At 40.7% G+C, this 18714-nt stretch overlaps 1 protein-coding gene and 1 long non-coding RNA gene across 3 annotated transcripts in view; both read right to left on the bottom strand.

Annotated features, from left to right (window-relative positions):
* Positions 1–12599, bottom strand: part of SEL1L (SEL1L adaptor subunit of ERAD E3 ubiquitin ligase) — a 30747-nt gene extending 18148 nt beyond the window's left edge. The window contains exons 1-5 of one of the 2 annotated variants that reach the window (XM_040558125.1): positions 12465–12599; positions 5780–5817; positions 5227–5449; positions 1669–1836; positions 938–1043 (exon numbers count right to left, since the gene is read on the bottom strand). In XM_040558125.1, the coding sequence (XP_040414059.1) occupies positions 938–1043; positions 1669–1836; positions 5227–5449; positions 5780–5817; positions 12465–12552 (623 nt within the window). In that variant the 5' untranslated portion in view covers positions 12553–12599. The remainder of the gene's footprint in view (positions 1–937; positions 1044–1668; positions 1837–5226; positions 5450–5779; positions 5818–12464) is intronic. The other variant, XM_040558126.1, reaches the window with a different exon arrangement.
* A 1860-nt stretch (positions 12600–14459) lies between these two features.
* Positions 14460–18121, bottom strand: LOC121071377. The gene is made up of 3 exons (XR_005820554.1): positions 17752–18121; positions 15682–15818; positions 14460–15074 (listed from the first exon to the last, which is right to left on the bottom strand). It is a non-coding gene; the product is annotated as an uncharacterized LOC121071377 (long non-coding RNA).
* Between the last annotated feature and the right edge of the window lie 593 nt (positions 18122–18714).

Raw genomic sequence — 18714 nt, 5'->3', positions numbered from 1 at the left:
CAATGTGGTCAAGAGAACTAAGACTTTCAAAAATTCCTATACTTTTATATAAAAATACTAGCCAGATTGTAACATATGCTGGTTCCTTTCATCTTAGCCAGGGTGTGATGAATAACCTCTAGCTGTCATTCAGCTTCCTGATACGTAAAGTTGGAATATGCCTCCTTATCTTGACTAAGGAATAATGCTTAAATAATAGTCACTAACCTGAAGTCACCACTTGCTGATGAAGTTGTCAACATGACTACCAGGCAGTTCTACATTAGCTACTATTAATTACAGTAAACTGACAACTATTTCACCAACAATTGGTTATATTACAGAGTAGAAAGCAAAAAGACCAGAATGAACAGAACATTCATTTCTTTCTACTCTTTTTTGATTTTTTTCTACAAACATTACCCTTTTCTCTCACACAATGCTAGTTATTAGATTGTTAATTATTTACTGAGAGTAGGTTTAAAACTAATTTTTCTGCTGAGACCATCAGAAAGCAAGAACAAAAACAGAGCAGGATAAGAAATGCTTATCTTTCCTGCTCATTCATCTTTGAAGCTGAATGAGAAAAAGACCATAAGAAACATATGAAAAGGGGCATGTCAATTACCTCATATCACATGCTCAGTTTCTTTCCTGGCAGTTTCCACATTTAGATTGTAGCTAGAAAACTGCAGCACCACCTTGCATTAAACTCAGTGTTTTAAAGACACCCACTCTTCAGAAATGCATACGAATTTTTAGTGTAGTTAGAGGAAAGCAAACAAGTATTCTTTCTAAATGCCCTCAAATCACTGTTAGTTTTCAGTAGCATCACTGCCTAACATGATGCTAAGTTCCATGAAGTGGGTAAGGCCCAGGAAATTTCATTTAGATTAGTTCTTAGTTAAGTCAGCTGTGTAGTCATATTCTCTTGTGGGGATGGAGAGCATGGACTTACTCTTTCTTCTGAGCCTTTTTGCTGCTTTCATTAAGGATTTTCATTCCGGTCTGATAGACATCCTCAGCTTCTTGCATTTGCCTTCTCTTATTAGACTGCTCTTCAGCTTTTAAAAACAAAACCAATGACCTCAAACATTAAGATCGCCAATTATACATCTTCAATCAAGACTATTCACTCAAAAATTCCTATTTGTTCTAAGGGTAAATAAAGCCAAAATGGTGTTTCTGAATACCAATAAGCAACCCCACGTGATTAAAAAAAGCTATGTAAAGAAGGCGTTGAGTATCTTGGGAGATGGTTTCTTCCCATGTGATCTCTCTCATAGGAGTTTGTTGTTAAAGTATTTCTTTCATTGCTCCAAAGCAAGATGTGCAAAGAAAGGTCCTCCTTCAGGACAATGCTTGCTAGAAGTGTCGCCTGTGTACAACACATCAGCAAGTATAATGGGGAACACTGTCAAACCCCTATAGTTCTACCACCTCTGAAATCAAGTTTTACAGGTGCCTCCACTGCAAGATTTCACAAAAGTTTTGTAAGTTCCATTTGCATTACAATATTTTCCAAGATTTCCCATCACGAGAACTTTGCCTTTATAATTTCTTATACAAGGTGGCCATTAATACACGACCAGGACTTCTAGACCTTGTAATAGGGGACATAAGGAGGTATGAGAACGCTGAGTTAAGAAAGCATTCATTGGACAAGAACAAAGACATCAGGTTACTTACTTTCACAGAAGCCCCACTTTTGATCCTTCTTGTAATCGTAGGTTGTTGCACACCAAAGCCTGCCATCTTCCCTCCCATCTGCAGTGCACTCTGCATACTCCTTCTCCATAAACAAAAAGGGGAAGCGACAAGGTTCACCATCCGCAGTACCTCCAATAGCTGTCAAAACTGAAAATAGATACCCAGGAGTAAGACTGCTTCCCTATATTCTATAAAGTCATCTACTATAAATAGTAAAGGACTCCTGTGTTGGTATTAACTTCTGTGAAGTTAAAAACTGCATGTCATCAAGTTTTCAGTAAAGTTTCTAATTTACCAAAGCCTGAAAAAGCAGTCACTTTCCTAAAGAGCACTTCAAAAATATTATTGTTCCATTTCTTTACTGAAAGTAAGAATAAGTATGCAATTTCTTCTATTCCTTATTTCTAAGCAAAGAAAATATTTTTATTTAGAGTATAGAATGCAGATCAGTTATATATATATATATTTTGCCTACCATAATAAACAGCCCTTCCTTTTACTTTCACTTCTCTGTACTCCCTTCCTCATGCAAAAGACTACCCACTGAGTGCATTCCAGTGCATTTATTCATTTTAGCCATAGTGCAAGACAGGCATTCAACAGAACTATTCACTGGACTACTGAAAATACTTGAGTATCAGCAAGGAGTACATTTAGAAAATACAACTGTAAGAAAAGACTACAAAATCACTATGAGCCCACTCACTCTTTACAGTTGCACATACTTGCATTGAAATCTTTATTTCATCTCACCAGTTTAAGTTGCATTCAAGAGTACTTTCAGCACTCTGATTTCTCAAGCACTAGACAAAGGTTAGTGACTCCAGTATTGCAGTATTTTAAGTCAACCTTCTATAATGACTAAAAATTATCTTCAGTTTTTGAAAATGAAATTATTTCTATTAGCCTTTTATAAAGTTTTCTGTTTCACTATGCTAAATCCAGAAGTTAGCTTGAGCTTCACCTGAAGACATCTGAAGAAACCTGCAATTGAGACTGCCAATTCCTGTTCTTTCAAATTAAGTTTCTAGTTCTTGTGGCTATTGACATAGCTAGTTCTTTTTTTTCTAGAGACTATGCCATTTTTATAAGGCCTAGAGACCATACCATTTTTTAAATAAAAAAAATCTCCAGAATTAGATAGCTTGCTCAAATTGCTCTTCAGAATTCGATTCCTTGGCAGATATCCCCACCCAAGTTTATTACCTCTTGACACACAGAACAGAGTTATTTTCAGAAACTGGAAAAAAATAACATCTATACATAATTAGCCTTGAATCACTTTAGACATCTGTTAGCCATTGGGTAATGCCCAAACTCATGCTAAAAGTACATGCAACTACAACAGATGGGACCTCTTATCGCTATGAGCAAACTCCAGGTCCAGGATGTTAATACAACTTGGAATTTGAAACTTTACTTGTATAGCAAGTATAACACTACCTCCTGCAGTGAAAGCAATTGCACAAGAACTATTTAGACAATGCTGTGCGTAAGAGTTAGCCGTGCACTAAAAGTTAGGAAATTATTCCAACCCAGTCCTCCCTTTTGCCTTTTTAAATTCTAAATTCAACCATAATGCAGTTTTCCCCCCACATTGCCACAAACATTAACTCCTAAAGCAACACAGTGCTATTACAGGATAAAATGCTAACCACAGTTTAGCATATACTTAAGGAATGATAAATACATATAATTTACGTGAAGGATAATTTGTCAAATTGTGCACACAAACAGGGATTTATTCAGACAGAGCGAAACAGGTGTACACATGGTGTTTTATCACGTTGTCCTTAATTATATTTCATACTTTACACTGGAAGAAACCCAATATAAATTTATAAAAAATTACAAAAAGGTACTGTCACTGAAAGATTCCTCCAAACAAGATGACAAATGTGGCAGGAATTGCCAGCTCTGTACAAACTAGTGACAGTTTTCAACAAAAACTCTAACAATCCAGTTCCATACTAACAAAAGCATGGAAAATAAGAGCATGATTTTTTTTTTAACTACACAAGAACTCTTCACTGATTAGAAGAGAAAAGGATCCTGAAGAGGAAGAGAACTTTTCTTTAAAGAAAAGCCTTAATAGTACTAATTCTAACTTTCTGAAGATGAAATTTTTCCCTGCTCAATAACCTCCAAAATACATGTGGAAACTTGAAAAATATTTTTCATGCAATCACCATGCACATGAGCAAAAGATGTAATGTATCTGAGGTAGACTCCTGTCCTACTCAGTTAAGAAGCCTGACAATGAAGTTTCCCTTTAGCAGTTTTTTCCCCCCTCTCACAGAATACAGGCATTTGTCCTTCAGAATTGCATTACAGATAAAAACAGTAATCCTTCCATCCACACCACTAACTTCCTTCATAACAGGTTCAAAAGAACTGAACAGTACAAGTAAGCTCACAGTTTAAAGTCACCTGCACGCAGTATTTTGACAAGCACAGTTAAAAACCTTAGTTACAAGCAATACTCAGGAGCAAGCCATCTGGTCACATCTTTCTGATGTGAGAAAAAAATTCTTAAAGTTTACTTTTGAAATAGACTGCACTGTGTAAATACAGTGCTTAGCTCACTGCTTTGTGGCAGAAAACTATTTAGTGGACTTCATATACTTTTTCCCTGTACAACACCACACCTCTCAACAGCAGTATTTAATCCTATTAGTGACTTTTTACTAACTGTATACTAGTTCTGCATCAATAAGAAACGCTTATTAGAAAATACTGAAAAACAGAAAGTAACAGAGACCCTATTCACTATTCCTGTTTTCTTTTGATAGTCAAGACATGAGTTAAGAAGATATGCAGCTCAGTATTACCATGTAACTATACTTCTTAGTTGAAGATTTACTTTTTATGAACAGGTAAAAATTATTTGCTGCAAAGGCTGGAGTACTCAACTGTGCCATCTAAGTATCATCCACTACTAATTAAAAGTCCAAAATGATCATATTAAATTCATATTACTGTAAGTAAAAAAAGATATACTAGACTTTCCTGGTGAATTTAGGCACAAGAACACAAGGTTCTACCTGTATTTGAAAACTTACTTAAGTTTACATGCAATTCAGGTGTTGCCCTATTGCTAAGAAATTTGTCTTCTTATCACAATTTGTTCCCTCTGTCAACCCATTCTCCAGGCACACAGCCAGTAGGCTAAAACACTGATGCCACTTTTTCTACAGTTACTATATATACACAGTATAGTATGTGTACCTGAGTCATATACGAAGAAATCCGTACTTTATCCATTTGATAGTTAAAGCTTTCCAGGAACATGGAAGCAATAAGAGTTATGAAAAATCTTGAAAATGAATGTAAAAATGAACACTAAGAGTTCAAACAGTATTTTTGAAAGTGTCATGTTACTTCCTGATAAAAAAGGCACCAATTACCATTCATTTCCAGAAAAATTCAGATACTTGGTTTTTTAATATGTTCAAAATGACTATTTGTGTTTATCTACATCCCACAGTTACTCAGATGTCTCTCTTGCCACTTGTTCAAAATCTTGTGAGCAGTTACCTGGACTCTGTATTTCTGCTTCTTCCAAATCCTTATTTAATAGGTTGGACATTTCTAGAGAGTTCAACTCTTCCAGTGAATTCTCTTTTTCTTCCTCTTGACTGTGAAAGTTCTCTTCATCCTCAGATTGAGGGTCTGACTTCCCTGATTCAAGGAAGATCTGACCTGCTACCACTCGAGTTCCTGTGGAATGGTCCTTTACCTGGTCCTCTGCAGCTAAAGTCTGAAAGAGAGCAGCCATGTATTTTAGATTAGAAATGAAACAGCAGCAGTTGGAAAAAATTACTTTTTAACGATATGACATTTAAAGAGCAGTACCAGAAGTAAATTGAGCTACTGCTACCAGCTCTCATTGATTCCCTTCTAGTTTTGTGAAAAATGCACTTCAAAAGATACAGCACAACATTAATTCTTCTGTTACACAGAAGTTAATGAAAACAGTGAAAGCTACAGAACATTTTAAAACGAGAATCAAATCGTAGTTCTGGAATTTCAGACCCTTGTTCTCACTCCACAAGAAAAAGACAGAATGACTAGAAATGTATTTCCTTACCTTTGGCTCCAGGGATTCATCCTGATTTCCCTCTTCATCTACAAAAAGATGTTACAAGTCATTAAAAACCTTTCCCATAATTTTTTTAAAAAAGGTATTACATTTTACCATTTTTCTGAAATATACTACAATTTTGTGCAATATCCGAAACATTAGTTTTTTTTAAACCCAAATTAATCCTCTAGGTTAACCACGCAGTCTGAATTGTTCCAGTTCAGGTAAACTGCTTGAAAAGGTACATAGCAAGTGAAAACGACCTGTTGAACCTAAGGATTTGAGTTACCAAATCAGCTTTAGTATAAACAACTTCATTAGTGACCAGTCACATTAGCACCACCTCACTTATAATTAAACATTACTCTTCACAGAAGAAGACCAATTCATTTTGCCTGGCCAGCATACTCAAACCTTTGGGTAGAGGTTTCTCTTAAGAAGAGAAGCTGTGACATCACTTTAGCTCTAAGGTACCATTCAAGAGATGCAAGCCTTGTTTAACTGTTACCTTTCTCACCTGAAAGGGCTATCTAACCAGTTAGAAAGACTGGGAAGAGAACAGTAAATAAGAAAGGCCATTAGGCAGAAACCTACTAAAAAGCAAAGGGAATGGAGGTAAAAGGGAGGGAAAAGATCATCAGAAAAGCTTACATATGACAGTTTTACCACTGCTTTGCCGTTGTCTCTGAATTTCTTAGCTCTTGTAATTTTAAAGGGCTACCCACTGCACTTCAGAGAACTTTATTTGCACTATCATCTTGATGGAAAGCCTCTAAAACTATCACAGGTGAAGCATGACTGATCCAGTCATCAGGATCTGACACCACCTCATTTAGGTAAACAAGAAACATCTGAAAGGAAATGCTATAGGCCTCCCTCTCTCCTGTACACAACTCACTGAAGCAAAAAGCTTAAAACCTAAACAAGCAGCTAAGCAGAAGTGCTACTAACCCCTACTACATTTAGGAATTCCTCCCCCTGCCCTGAGATTTTGGGTTGTATAATACCTTATATAATACCCTATAGCAGCGGCCACACACTGATGGGCTGGAGACCTGCAGAAGTAGAAAGGTTCCTGAACTGACAGCAACTACTGACTTGTACATGAGGTATACCAGTTAACATGTTACAGCTCGCTATCAAAGAATCCCCGCACAAATACTGAACATCAGCAAAACTCTACAAGTTTACAGAACTCTGCTGACTCCGTGTAGGCATTTGGCAGCAAGCAAAGAAAAAACTTGCATACTTTTCATCCTGACGCAAGCGACATGTTTTACCAGAAATCAGTCATCTCTGACATGACAAGCCATGAATCACCAGCTTCATGTTTTGAAGATCATTATCATAATGGTGCAGCTGCAGGTATTTGCAATGAAAAGGCAAATCTTGGAAGCCAGATTCCAGAGACTCATCAAGTCATTTCTATTCTATTTTTGAGGTTTAATCTTTGGTTAGAACAGGTAAGTGAAAACACGAGCATCAACTTTAAGCTGTGGGAACATAACTTAAAAAATGTTAAAGACTGATAAGTGAAGCTGCAGAAGTGATGCAAGAAGTAACTCAAACAAACAGATCATAGTCTACCGAGTTTACTGAAGAGGATGCAGAGCTCAATGAGTTTGACTCCCCGCAGACAGGATTAAAAAGGGTTTAGAACAGCCTGTGTGGGTAGGCAGCTGTACTCTACAAGTCCAAAAAAGAAAGCGTGAAGAGCTCTTCAGAGAAGGTAGTGGAGACAGCACAGAGTATTCAAGATGAAACAGACCCTGCAAGCAGCAACCAGGCAACCAGCCTAAGAACAAGCACCGAGTTGGAAAAAATACCAAAAGAAAAAAAACAGGCTTAGCTGCATTTTAAACAGAGACCACCATGCTTCCCAGCTTGAGGACTAACAGAGAAGAATGACTTTGATAAGTCTGAAGAAGTCCTACCGCTGAATATTAATACTTGAGACTACCACATAACAGTTGGTTTTTGAATACATTAAGAAGTATGTACATATCCGGGCTATTTGCTGGTCCTCCCTGGTTGGAAGCTGTTTGACAGATAGAAGTTTAACATGTTTCCCATGAATTACATTCTACTATTCTAAACAAATTTGATGTAAAGCCAAATGCCTTCAATGCAATTTCAGGGTCTAGAGTCTGTCAAGAGAGTCACACATGCTTCTGCAGTGGGGAAAAAGAATAGAGGGTTAAACTACCTAGTAGACTGTATACTGCTATTAATAGGTACAAAATACTTGCATGGTGCTTGTTTCTGTAGTAACAAGCACGTTATTTTTAACAGTTATACCAGCTAGGGAATTTGGTTTTGTCTGGTCAAAAATAAAATCAAAATCAACCTCCATGCCTGACACAGCACTGGACCGTTCTGATTTTTGGTAAGAGCTTTAATAATTGGTTTCACCACAAAAGAGACATGATGACAAATATAAAAAGGGTATGTTATCTATGCACATATACCAAAGAACACTTATTGTGACTTCATATTCAAGGCAAAAGGATTACCGAACTGAAAGGCAAGAGACAGCTGATCCAGACCAACACAAGCTAGAGCTCACTACATCCGCTCTTCTTCCCTGAAAGCAAGTCACCCTGTTTCAGTTGTATTGCATCACCTCAATTCCCTCTGAAGGAGCCAGCACTGTTATTGAAAAGTTGCACTTTAACAATTCGTTCCAAAATAGAACTAAAGCAACAAGCTGAGTTTAACTGTTCTTGGCTCCTAGACTTCCTTCTAAGTAAAAGAGGTAAGGTTGCAGTTATGACCGATAACGTGACTGGAGATCACTTACAGCAGTGTTTCTCCACAGGACTGCTGACTAATATGCGCACGCTACCCATAGAAGTTTGTCTACTTCTAAGAAACAGTTGAGAAAACTTCTGAAAGTGTTAATGAAAGATCTGGGGAAGGTCACAGTTTGACCTAAGAACAGCTTATTAGTCAAGGCTCAACTACTGAAGAAAGCCACAGATGTTGTGTTTGCACACCTGCTTCAGAGATTAAAGCTGATAGTTTAATTTGTTTTTCCACAGGCAAATCCAAAGGCAAAGGTAACAGACAGTTTTATAGAATTAGGCAACCTTGGTAACAGACCCAATTAAAAAAAACCTTCTAGGAAGAAAACTGGAAATCAATCCCACCATTTGCTAAACAAATTAGAAAGACACTAAGATGTATTAAAAGGGAAGGGTAGGCAAAAATACTTGTGCCTGAAAGAGGCAGCTGACAAGATTGCACAGAGCTTCGCTTACAAACAGTGCTGAACTGGAGGCACTGCTGGGTGCTCTCAGGCTCAGCTAGGATTTTAGGGCACTCCGTACAGCTAAACGCTTGCTTCAGGTATCCACCACTTCATGTATAATTAAAATCAGCTTTAACAAAATTATTTTTCTTCTATTAGAACTAGTGTTCAAGCAGCCTATTTAAATACAGCAGAAGTACTCCTTCAGCTTATGCAAGATAAAAAGATCCCAACATTTTGTGAGAATTGCCATTTTCAAGAGTAGTAAGGAGAGAGGGGCAGGAGTAGCAGTGCAGTGTGATTCAAAGAATGTCATTAGGTTGAAAGAGGCCAGCAGCTCCCAAGTTTTGGTGCATTAGAAGAACAAACCAACTGTCAGTCTGTGAAGCTAAAGAGCTGCTACTCCTACCAGACAACTAATACTACTGCTTTTAACACTGGACTGGTTCCTCATCTTTGGGAAATAACTAAAAATTCAGTAACTGCAAGCAGTGGGCAATCTCCCAAAGATCTGACAAATGTCCTAAGCGATCACTGCCAGTCAGTTCCCTTCCGGTTTTTGCCAGGCTTTTCAAGTTTCCAACACTATCACAAGGCAACCAGCTAGGGGAGTATGTGTACCACAGGGGGGTGTGCAAAACAAGCCTTTTTCGTACCATTAATAAAACAAAAATATAGTGTTTATTTCATCTTTACCTCATACTTTTTCATTTCTATTTCATACACATGAGGTGCATATAATCAGCACACTGTAAATATGGATATTTATTTGTAAGTTAATGGATGTTTAAAAAGTTTTTTTTTTTACTGATAGGAATACATGGTCAAAACAAGTTTGGCAGCCACTATCCTAGAGATTTTCTGTGGCACTGTTACTTTTCAACATTCTTTTTGTGCCAGTCTCTAGTTAGACTCTGATACAGAACGCAAGCCCTGTTTATCCTACTTTTGCAGGAACAAGGGAAATCTTAAGATACAATTACCTAAGACTGCTCCTTATCAATTTTTCAACTGTTAAATTCAGAAAAGAGATGGACACCAGAGCCACTTTAGCATAGATGCTGTTCCTATCACATGAACCTCCAAAACATGAGGTAAGTTAAGCAAAATCCTTATGTGGCATCTGTTCAGCAAGACTAGTTTCAAATTATCCCTGGCAGCAAGTAAATCGTACCCAGCTACAATCTTTGCAGTGTCCTCATTTTAGGGCAATTACAAGATTAAGATATAGGTCAACCCCCATCCGGAATACAAATCTTTTTTCAGTCTCTTTGCAATTGCTGGCTAGCTGTTTACAAAACTTACTCTGCAGCAGTCCCTCTGTAGGAACTGAGATTCCCAAGAAGGCAACAAGTTGAAGAAATGTTTTCCAGCTAGGTAAGAAAAATTAAAAGGGTCAGGAAAGCCACTGAGCTCTGACTTTTACCAGTACTGATGTAAGTATCTATTATATGCCTGTACTCAGTTGTCCTACCAGCTAATACCAGTATGAAAAAGCTCTGCCTAGCACTGACATGAGCCAAGGAATGTGCATGGCAGCCTGAGCAAGAACCACTTCCTCTCCTCAGGCAGAATGAAGGAACTTCTGCCTCCTTAGGCCTGTGAGCAAGGCAGAATACCAAGAATCAAGTAACACCTGCAATCAGAAACAAATAAGAGAAAGCTTTTTTTTCCCCTAACATCCTCAATAAATGATCAACAGAAGCAGAAGGCCATGGCTGCAGCGATAAGCAGCAGATTGCCACCTCTCACTGGAACAGAACAGCTACCATTTTTAGCTACTTTTGCCAGTGCCCCATAGACTCCTTCACATTCCTTCCCAGGACCCAACTTTCAATTTCTTCATTATTTGAATAAATATTTTATCTTTAAACAAATAGCACACGTTTTTTAGGCCTGAGTTTGTGTTCACCTTGAGTTTTCAAGAAATTGATTTAAACAGACGACTACAGAGACGGAATTTAAATCTACAGCTAAGTGACTGACAAAAAAAAGTCTGTATTAAGACTGCCTTTTGAGTTAGAAAATAATAGTCGAACCATTTTTCTTTAACCTTTTTAAAATCTCTCCCTTCAATATATTTATATTCCAGATAACCATTTCCAGACACTGGCAATGACCAACTGTTCAAAGACCCAGTGAACACAGCTACTAGGCATGGATCAGATGCTACCCGACAAGGTATTACTGCTACTGCAGGAAACCCAAACACCTATGAAGCAATCCTTTTTTTTGCTTTAAGAACAAAGACAAATTAGGAGCAAGAAAGGCCTTCCTGTTATAATCTAATACTCTCCTCTAACCATTTCTGGGTATTAATGAACAATTTTACCTCAGCAGTGATTTAAACCTGGCAAGAGCACCTCATCTGCCAGGCACTATACCATGGGCTGCCTTGGGCCTATTAATTGTATTAGTTCAACTGACTCTAAACATACTTTTTTTTCAAGGCTGATGTGGGCTGTAAGAACCTCGCACTCACAAACACAGCTACGTGATAGTGGCAATGCAGTCAAATCAGAAGACCCACATCCTATAAGCTACCACAGCCACAGCTGTACAGCTAACAGCCCATGTTTTTGAGACGTAGCTTCCACATACGTAACAGACGGTTCATTTCACTTGAAGCGCCTCCTCTCATCTTAGCTTTTGCCTTTATAGATGCTATCAGGGAGAACACATCATTCAGACAGTCTCAGTGCCTCCCCTCTCTAGCTTCACAAACATTGTACGTGTCTTTTCCACATTTTGGGAAGTGCTCTGCTGGCTTACAGCATTACATTCTAAGCTCATATAACTATGCTTGATATCCCATATGAACTGCAGTAACACAGCTTAAAAACTTAACTTCCTACTGCACTCACGAAAACAAATCCCAGACCACTAAACTTCCCTCTAGAAAAGAGGTTAAGTTACTTCTTGGCTTATCACTGAGAGCCTAAAAGCACACCCTGAGCAGCCCCGGACAAGACTCTATGTTAAAGGGGTTCTCACAGGATTTACAGTCGCTCTATGCAGCTAAATGCCCTGTGTGCTCCTCCCCCCCGGGGAGAGAGACCCGGGCAGGAAGCCGGTGACAACACTCCAGAAGCACCGGGCAGCAGGAGGGAGGCACAGCGGGGGCACGGCGCGGGCCGCGGAAGCGCTGTGCGGGCCCTGCAGGGACAGGCCGGCCTGGCACCACCGACGCCGGCGCTGCCAACCGCTCGGCCACGAAGCACACACCGGGGAGGGGGCAAAAGCCACGAAGGAGGGCGGATTCCGCCTCCCCGCTGCTGCTGGAGGCAGCGCCGGGCCCCCGGGGCAGGCCGCACCCCCCTCGCCCTCCCCCCCCAGCACGTCCCCCTGCGGCAGGCCCGGGGGCGAGGCCGCGGCCCGGCGGGGCGCGGCGACAGGGAACGGGAGGGACAGAAGGGAGGGGAGGAGGAGCCCGGCACTCACCGGCTGCCGCCAGCGCGGCGGCCCCGAGCGCGGCGGCGCCCAGCAGCAGCAGCAGCAGCCGCAGCAGCAGCAGCCGCAGCCGCCCCATCCCGCCGCCGCCTTCTCCCGGCCGCCGCCGCCGGAGCCCGAGCCCGGCCCCCTGGCCCCGCCCCCCCGCCCGACTCCACCAATCCGCTCCCCGCGCTGACGGGAGGCGAGCGGCGGCTGACGGCGGTGCTGCACGCAACCCGCCCGGGGAGCGGCCCGTGCTACATGGCCCGCATTTATTGGCCGGGGGGAGGGGGTTGAGCGGCTGTCGCGCTCGCCCACCAACCAATGGGTTCGCGAGGAGGATTGCGCGTGCGCCGGCCGCGTGAGAGGGTCTTCCCAAATGAGGGCTTCGATTGGCTCCCGCGCCCGTTCCTACAAGGCCCATGATGCCTTGCGGAGGGCGCCCCCCCCCGCCGTCGGTCACAACGAGGCCGCTGGAGGCAGGGACTACATTACCCAGAGTGCCCCGCGCCGAGCTGTGCCCGGACCGGGGGGGGTTGGGACTGGTTGCGGGTCGTATATAAAGGGCGGGGCGAGGCCGCCTGCGCTTTATGAGGGTGGTGGTTGGGGTGGGGCGGATGTTAATGGCGGCAGTGGGGAGAGGGGGGAGAAGCTGCTTGTGGTGGAAAGGAGGCGCTAAGGGCAGGCTGTGGGCTGTCCTCTGAGGGGGCTCTTCCTTTGGGCTGGTGTGTGGGTGCTTGTTTTTAATAAAATAAGAATTCTTATCTTTAATTTTGTCCTTTGGTGTGTGTGTGTCCTCTGTCAGTAGGTTCATGTATCAGCCTTTATTCTCTGAGGGGAAACAGGTGTGTGTCTTCAGTTTGTAATTAAATGTGCTGGGGTCAATTTTCAGACAACAGAACTCCAGCCAACTGAGTGTGCTTCCCTGCTCAGCTGTGTGGGAAGTGACAATCAATTAAATGTATGCTAAATGAGCACAGCCGACCCATGTGGAGATTGGAAAGGCTATCATTAATTGAAGTTTATCAAAAAAGACAGCTCTGGGAAGGATCTGAGAGCTGTGGAATGCAGCGCTTAAGTTCTTGCAGGCATCGTGTTTTCCTGTAGGCCAATTAAAAGCCAACAGCAAAATAAGAAGAGGGACCGGTGTCTGGCTGCAACAGGCCAAGACAGTTACCATGTCACAGGACTGTGCTATAATGCTGTGCTGAATTATACAATGTACTTGTCGCAGCCTGCCCAAAGCACTGAGCCCTGTCACCCTCCTGGCATCGTGGCTGTACTGTCTGCAGGGTGGGAGCAGCGAGCGGTGGTGGTGGCGGTGTGGGGCAGACCTGCAGGGCCCACAGGACCCTAAGTACCTCCAGGGGCCCCAGGCAACCCCACAGCCATCGGGCAGTGCAAGCCCTGACCCGGGCACCGGGCGGCCTTTGGCGGTTGCTCCTCACAGGCCTTGTTCAAGACCAAAGCCGCGTGCGCAGGGCCAAGTGGCATGGAGGAATGAGAGAAAAAAGTCAAATGGCTTTTATTTTTTTTCCGAACTCATCAATCACATTCAAAATAAATAAATAAATCAAATAATATTGTAGACTGGGTTAGTTCCAATTAATTTAGTATATGCTGTAGTGTAATAGCATGATAAATTTATTGCCGGTTTTCCATTTATGTGTGCATCGGCCATAAAATTTCCATTACCTTTCTTAATCAGTTTTGCGTTTTCTTCTGTGAAGCTTTGAATGGATGCTTATGCATTTTTGCTATATAACTCCTATTTATTCTATGCCAAAATACAATGTTCTCTTATGTATCTTGGAAAAATCTTTTGGTTTAGATGGGGAAGTGAGTTACTGCATCAAGTGATCACATGAATAAGGGGTCAAATTTCCTCCTTTGCTTGGTACACTTGGTTTTAGTTTCTCAAAGTGTTATTTAATCTAAATGTTCAACAGATTTTTGAATTCTACCTATTTAAATACTACTTAGTACTTGTATAGTATGATATGGTATTATTTATTACCCAGAGGTAAGAATGAAAGTTCTTATGTGAATTAAGGTTTGAGTTATTTAGTGATACGCCTAATAACTTTCTGAGTATTTCTAATACTCCGTTGATTGTGTTCTACTTCTATAGTTTGATCACACAACTTTCTTCTTTTGAAGCAACTGTGACTTTTACATGATTTATGAAAACTTCCCAGTGTTGTTATATTTTTTTTAAATGTAAAACTGTGGAAGTGCGAGAGAGATGAAGCTTGGTACACCTGAAGATTAATTTCCTAAGAATCATCCTTGCAGAATATTCTCACATCATTTGTCAGGCTTGCTTTAAAAAAGTCAAATGTAAGAAGCTTCAGGCACCTCTGAAAGACAAATTATCTCCCAAAATGTAGAGACTTACTGATGGATTTTTCTGACAAAAAGGAAATTTCTTTCTTGTTTAAGTTTTGTGCAGACTCATTTGGAAGATCCTTTTTTGCTTTTCTTTGTTTTAGTATGTCCTTCTCAAGTTTCTGGCCATCTCTTTCTGAGGAAACAATCGCAAGGAGAATAATCTTCCCCAATCTCCAGTGTTTGTGGCTGTCAGAGTGTTATGATTGTAGCGAGGGAGGTAGAAGGAATCTGCAAAGTAAGGGACAAAATGCAAACGTTAATTAAACATCCTTAGGGGGCAATGGCGAAAATGATCAATCCCCTTACTTGTGGTAACCAACTGCCCAATTACAGGGAGAAAGGGGAGGAAAAGCAGTGATGGAGAGAGGAAGGAGTATTCTGCCATCTTGTTCTATCCATCTTTACGGCATGCTCGCAGTTGAACCGCCTAACCCGTTTTCAGCCTCTGATTTACCACTACCCCTTGCATCCTGTGAGAAACTGATGGCAACTAAAGAACTCTCAGGATAGAAGTGAGCAGGCTTTACGTCCTGATCTGACGCTCACACCTTGAATCTCATACATCCCCATTTATGCGCATCTATTTGTCCAGCTTTATGTGCACACAGCTTTACAGCACTGGAATAGACTAACACACTGAGAATATATGAATATACCAAGGACTGTACTGTGCAAGTTCAATGAGGTCAACATCCTATTCCTAGGAATGGCTTACAGAAAATGTTTAAGGAATAAAGTACTAGGAGCAGAGCTGCTTTTGGTCCTTTCCAGCTTTCCAGAATCAGAGAACTGGGGACAATTAATGGAGAAGACCAGATGCACGTCATCCACAGACCTGTTCTTTACAAGCTTCTTCATGCTTTGTCACATGAACTTATGGAAACAGTTTCTATTCTCCTTCATTCCATGGGGTGTGAAAAAGGAACCTCCTCCTCGAATTTTAAACCTGTTCATCCTTTCCGCGTGTGCCTGCTGTGTTAGAAATGGTGAGTATATTCTCTATATTCTCTCTATTCTCTATTAGGTCATTCTCTATACCTCTTCTACATGCTATTTGTGATGTTATAAACCTTTACATATTTTTTTTTTTTCAATTGCCTCTTTCCTAAGACAAAAACTTCCAGTCCATTTAGAGTCTTCATGCTGAATTGTTCCATCTTTCTGAACATCCTCAATTCCTTTGTACATTCTGTAAAGTCCTATTACACCCTTTTTGAGATATGGTGAACAGAACTCTGCAAAGAGCCTCTTTTGTCCTTTAGCCTTCTCTTTCTCTTGCATTAGATTTTTTGGTTTAAAAAAAGAAATATGCAAAATTGTCTCTCTAGCCTGAGCAGCATGCAGTGAGAATGAAGTCACTTAACCCTGTATTAGATTATATGAATTCATGAATGTCAAATTCAGTATAAATTCAAGCACAGCACACTCATACTGTGGGGTGCAGTGCTTTAAATTTCATGCACAACCCTCTCACTTTGCAGCTTACACCTGCGACTACAGATAAACCATAAATAGGGGCAGCCAAACCATTAGAGAAAACAGTTTTCTAACAAAACCAAATATTTTAAATAAAAAGGTTTGATACTCTTCCATTATCCTTTTTGCTAGCTAGATACCCAGTCACTAAACCATTTCCCCAGGACAGCAGTCGCGCTTTCCTTCAAGTCTCAGATGTTTATCACAGAAATGCCTGTTAAATGGCTTCTAGTAAACAGAACAGTGATCTTCACAGCCCAAATGAAGATTAAGAAAAGCACAATGTTCTGCCAGTGCTGATTTTATTCCCATGCTCCCTACCATATGGTTTTATCACCAGCATGATGTCTGAATACTGTAAACAGGCCAGCTTGTTAGTGCAGCAGGGGCCTGACATGAGAGAGAAAGACAATGAAACTCGTAACAGGAGAAATTCGGTGTGAATCAAAGTGGCAATATCATTTGGTGGCAAGGCAAGAATGGTGCAGGCTTTGCTGGAAGCAGTGAAATAGGGCTGTGCAGCTAGCCAGCACACAAAGATTTTGATCATGTCTTTTTCAAAGTGAACATTCTGCCCGATAAGCATGAGTCTAGTCATACCACCTCACTCTTGACAGTTACACAATCCACAGCATAACAACAGCCTGATCCTGCAGTGGGGATGTTCTCCTCAAAACGCGTCCTAATATCCCTTGGCAATACCTGGGCTGGTACTCCATTCCTGGGCATCACAGCCCAACTCATGCACCTCTCAGTTCTAATCTCCCGTTTTTACACCCTAAGTTAGTTCTCTGCTGATGCACTCCATATAATCTTGGGTGGGCTGATTTCTATCCTAAAATATTGATTTCTTACTCTATCAAGTCTTAGTTTGTTTTAGATGCAGATAAATTATTTCTACATATGTTTTTAAATATTACATATTACAGCTGATTGGTTTTTAACCATTTCCTGTTCCCAAATAACTTCAGAAAAAACAATGCCTCCCCCAGCCATGTTCATTACTTACAAGTGTGTGTTGAATCATTTTTTCTGAATAAATTACACACTGCATGAGTGCTAGGATTGTTTATTTATGACTGATAGTTTAAATCCTATGATTCCTTTATGTTTTTCCAGTTGAATGACTCAAATTTTCTAACCAAAGAATTATGAACAGTAAACAACCATACTTACAAGCTAACATTGCAAAAGCCCCAGAAATGACAGCATTGCCACAATGCTTCTGTAAACACAGACCAGATATTCAAGAGTTCACACAGGCCAAAGGGACAGTCAGTATAGCCAAACAACATTCTCAAAGATGCATTTTTTCTCTTCTTCATCTGACTTTGTTTTCCCCAGAGTTACAGCTCTGTGGATGTTTCCACGATTAATGTCCAACACTACTCCCACAGTGAATATCCTGTGTACATCTTTTCCTGCTCACCTCTTCATTGACCAGAGTTCTTGCTTTGGTCCTGAGCCTGCAGTCAACACAGAAAGTTTCAAGAATGGGACTCCCAAGCTGGGAAGAAAAACATCGAGTTCGGATCCCTCTTACCCCTGGAATCCATCCCCATCCTGCACTAGTTACGTTCTCTTTTACTTCAAAGCCTGTCAGTTCCTTTGAGCTTTTCTTATTTTAAAGTAATTCAGGTTACCTTAGAGACTGCCATTAATACAACAGATAATGCTATGTCCGTAAGTGCAAGAAAATCCAACATATATAACATTTTTAGGCTGCAGACAGTTTTAGTAAGATGTTGGACATGTCACTGCAACAAGTTAATTTCTTTGAAACTGTTCCTTTCCTTCAATATCTGCACCACAACTCACAAGACGCCTCTCAAAATCGTGTCAAAGACATTGTAATATACCTAAATTCACACATCTATGCAGAGGTACAGAAAAGGAGCAGAGTACCTCTTGTTATTTCCAGTTACAGATTCTTAACTGTGAGACTGTGTTTCTTCTAAAGGAAACTATTTTTCTTATTTTGCCCATTTCCTTAAGTTTAGGGGCTAGAAAAGAATTCTACTGATTTTTACACAGCATTTCTTCAATAATTAAAATGTTTTAAAGAGTGTGAATGTTATGTTTTCACCAAATCTGTACGTAGTTTGGCCTGATGTCACTACACTTTTTCTCTAGAGTAGGCTGGTGTTCATATGCTGTAACACACTGCAAGATTATTTGTTTGCTCTTCATTGTCATCTAAAGACAGAACCTTGAGCATATAGCCAAGCAGATAACATTATTTTTAGTGCAAGCACAACAGCTGCCCTTGCTGGAAGGTTTCCATGCTAGACATAGAGCTGAGGTTCTTGGCACAATTCAGAGACTTAAGAAATCTATAAAGGTAACTCCTGCCCCTGGGATTATAACATTACAACTCCAGTAAGCACGTAAT

This window comes from Cygnus olor, chromosome 5 (assembly GCF_009769625.2).
Source record: "Cygnus olor isolate bCygOlo1 chromosome 5, bCygOlo1.pri.v2, whole genome shotgun sequence".
Lineage (NCBI taxonomy): Eukaryota > Metazoa > Chordata > Aves > Anseriformes > Anatidae > Cygnus > Cygnus olor.
The sequence above is the reverse complement of the archived record's forward strand: the minus strand, read 5'-3'. Positions and strand labels throughout refer to the sequence as shown.